The 1,380-nt window shown below is 45.1% G+C and overlaps 1 protein-coding gene across 1 annotated transcript; it reads right to left on the reverse strand.

Annotated features, from left to right (window-relative positions):
• Positions 1-453: 453 nt before the first annotated feature.
• Positions 454-1,023, reverse strand: LOC119723254 (macrophage mannose receptor 1-like). Its single transcript, XM_038193819.1, has one exon. It carries the CDS (start codon positions 1,021-1,023, stop codon positions 454-456), a length of 570 nt encoding a protein of 189 aa, XP_038049747.1.
• Between the last annotated feature and the right edge of the window lie 357 nt (positions 1,024-1,380).

Genomic DNA, 1,380 nt, shown 5'->3' on the forward strand with positions numbered 1-1,380 from the left:
CCGTAGATTGTGTACAAGATGAAATAATGTTATTCGTGCATATAAACACATAGTATAACAGTCAAGTTCATTTCACTTTCTTTAAAAATGAACATTATTGACAGCGTCTTGAGTACCTAATTGCTGGTAGATACGTGCGCGATATAAGACTCCGGTATTATTGTTATTGATCAATTCTTTTTTTACGACAGTGATCTGTTAAAACCAAAAGTCACACATGACGCGATTTTTGACGTTTTGCCATCATGTCCTTTTGATGATTATCGTCTACACTAGTTGTCTTCAACTAACAAGCTGCATTTTATGCGACAGTCAAATATTGAAATAATTGCAAGAATTGTCCAGTTTGATGTCTTTTTCCTGGGCTTGGTTAGGACTGATGTCATTCAACTGGCAGATCTTTTCTTTGGGGCTGCGCCGACGCAGTTGAAAGGAGCGGCATCGAGGATCGTCTCAGCAGGCCGAACCACAGGCGATGGCACCCTTGACGGGGAACTCCTTGATGACGTGATCGGTCAGGCAGTGGGTTGGGGAGCGGGCGTCGGCGTACGCTTGCAGGCAGGACATCCCCGGCGTAACCAGTGGAGTAGCAGGGATCTCACAGATCACGTAACGAGATGGAGTGCACGGAACGTCATCAAACTTGCCGGCATGTCTACTCCACAGAATTACGCATCGTTTATTGTGATACGGCTCCAACGGTGCCCAGTTGGTGTATTCACACACCTGGCCTCCCTCGCCAGGATACACCAATTGGTTGTTCTGTAGCGTGCAGCCGATCCAAACATCTCCCGTGGAGATCGTGTCTGTGAACATCTCCCAGATGAACTGTTGCTCCTCCAGGGAGTCAGGTATCGCCAAGCCACCGCCTATGTCTGAGCAGATTGTGGAGCCGTTCTGCCACGTCATCTGCTCATCTATGAGGCAGTAACGGGAGTCGTGAAACCATCTCTGATCTCGACAGATGGTTTCTGCACAGACACTGATGACCACCACCAACAAATATGCCACGACTTTTTCCATTGCCATTCACATGAAGTTGATTTGCTTGTTTTACGGACAATGTATCTAGAAAAAACCCTCAGTGTTTGAGGACAAATCAGTAGGCCTTCGACTTACAGCGGAGAGTCAGTACAGTTTCCCAATGTATTCATCGAACTGATACATCGTGACGAGTTTCGAGCTTCCAAGCCTTTCATTTACGCTCGTATAATGACATGATGCCACGTATTTTCTCTTTACAAGAAAACTGATCACGTAAACTGCAAGTAGGCCCAATGTCTTTTAATTTCAAGGTATGTTTACATATAATTAAAGATAAAAAGGCGCCGATCTTCTGTTAATAATTGCGGCATACGCTTGACAAAATTTCAATGCACA

This window comes from Patiria miniata, unplaced genomic scaffold, assembly GCF_015706575.1.
Source record: "Patiria miniata isolate m_02_andy unplaced genomic scaffold, ASM1570657v1 HiC_scaffold_16, whole genome shotgun sequence".
In the NCBI taxonomy this organism is placed as follows: domain Eukaryota; kingdom Metazoa; phylum Echinodermata; class Asteroidea; order Valvatida; family Asterinidae; genus Patiria; species Patiria miniata.

What these genes read in the sequence shown, in the direction of transcription:
- LOC119723254 (XM_038193819.1), bottom strand. Translation starts at nt 1,023, where the DNA reads ATGGAAAAAGTCGTGGCATATTTGTTGGTGGTGGTCATCAGTGTCTGT.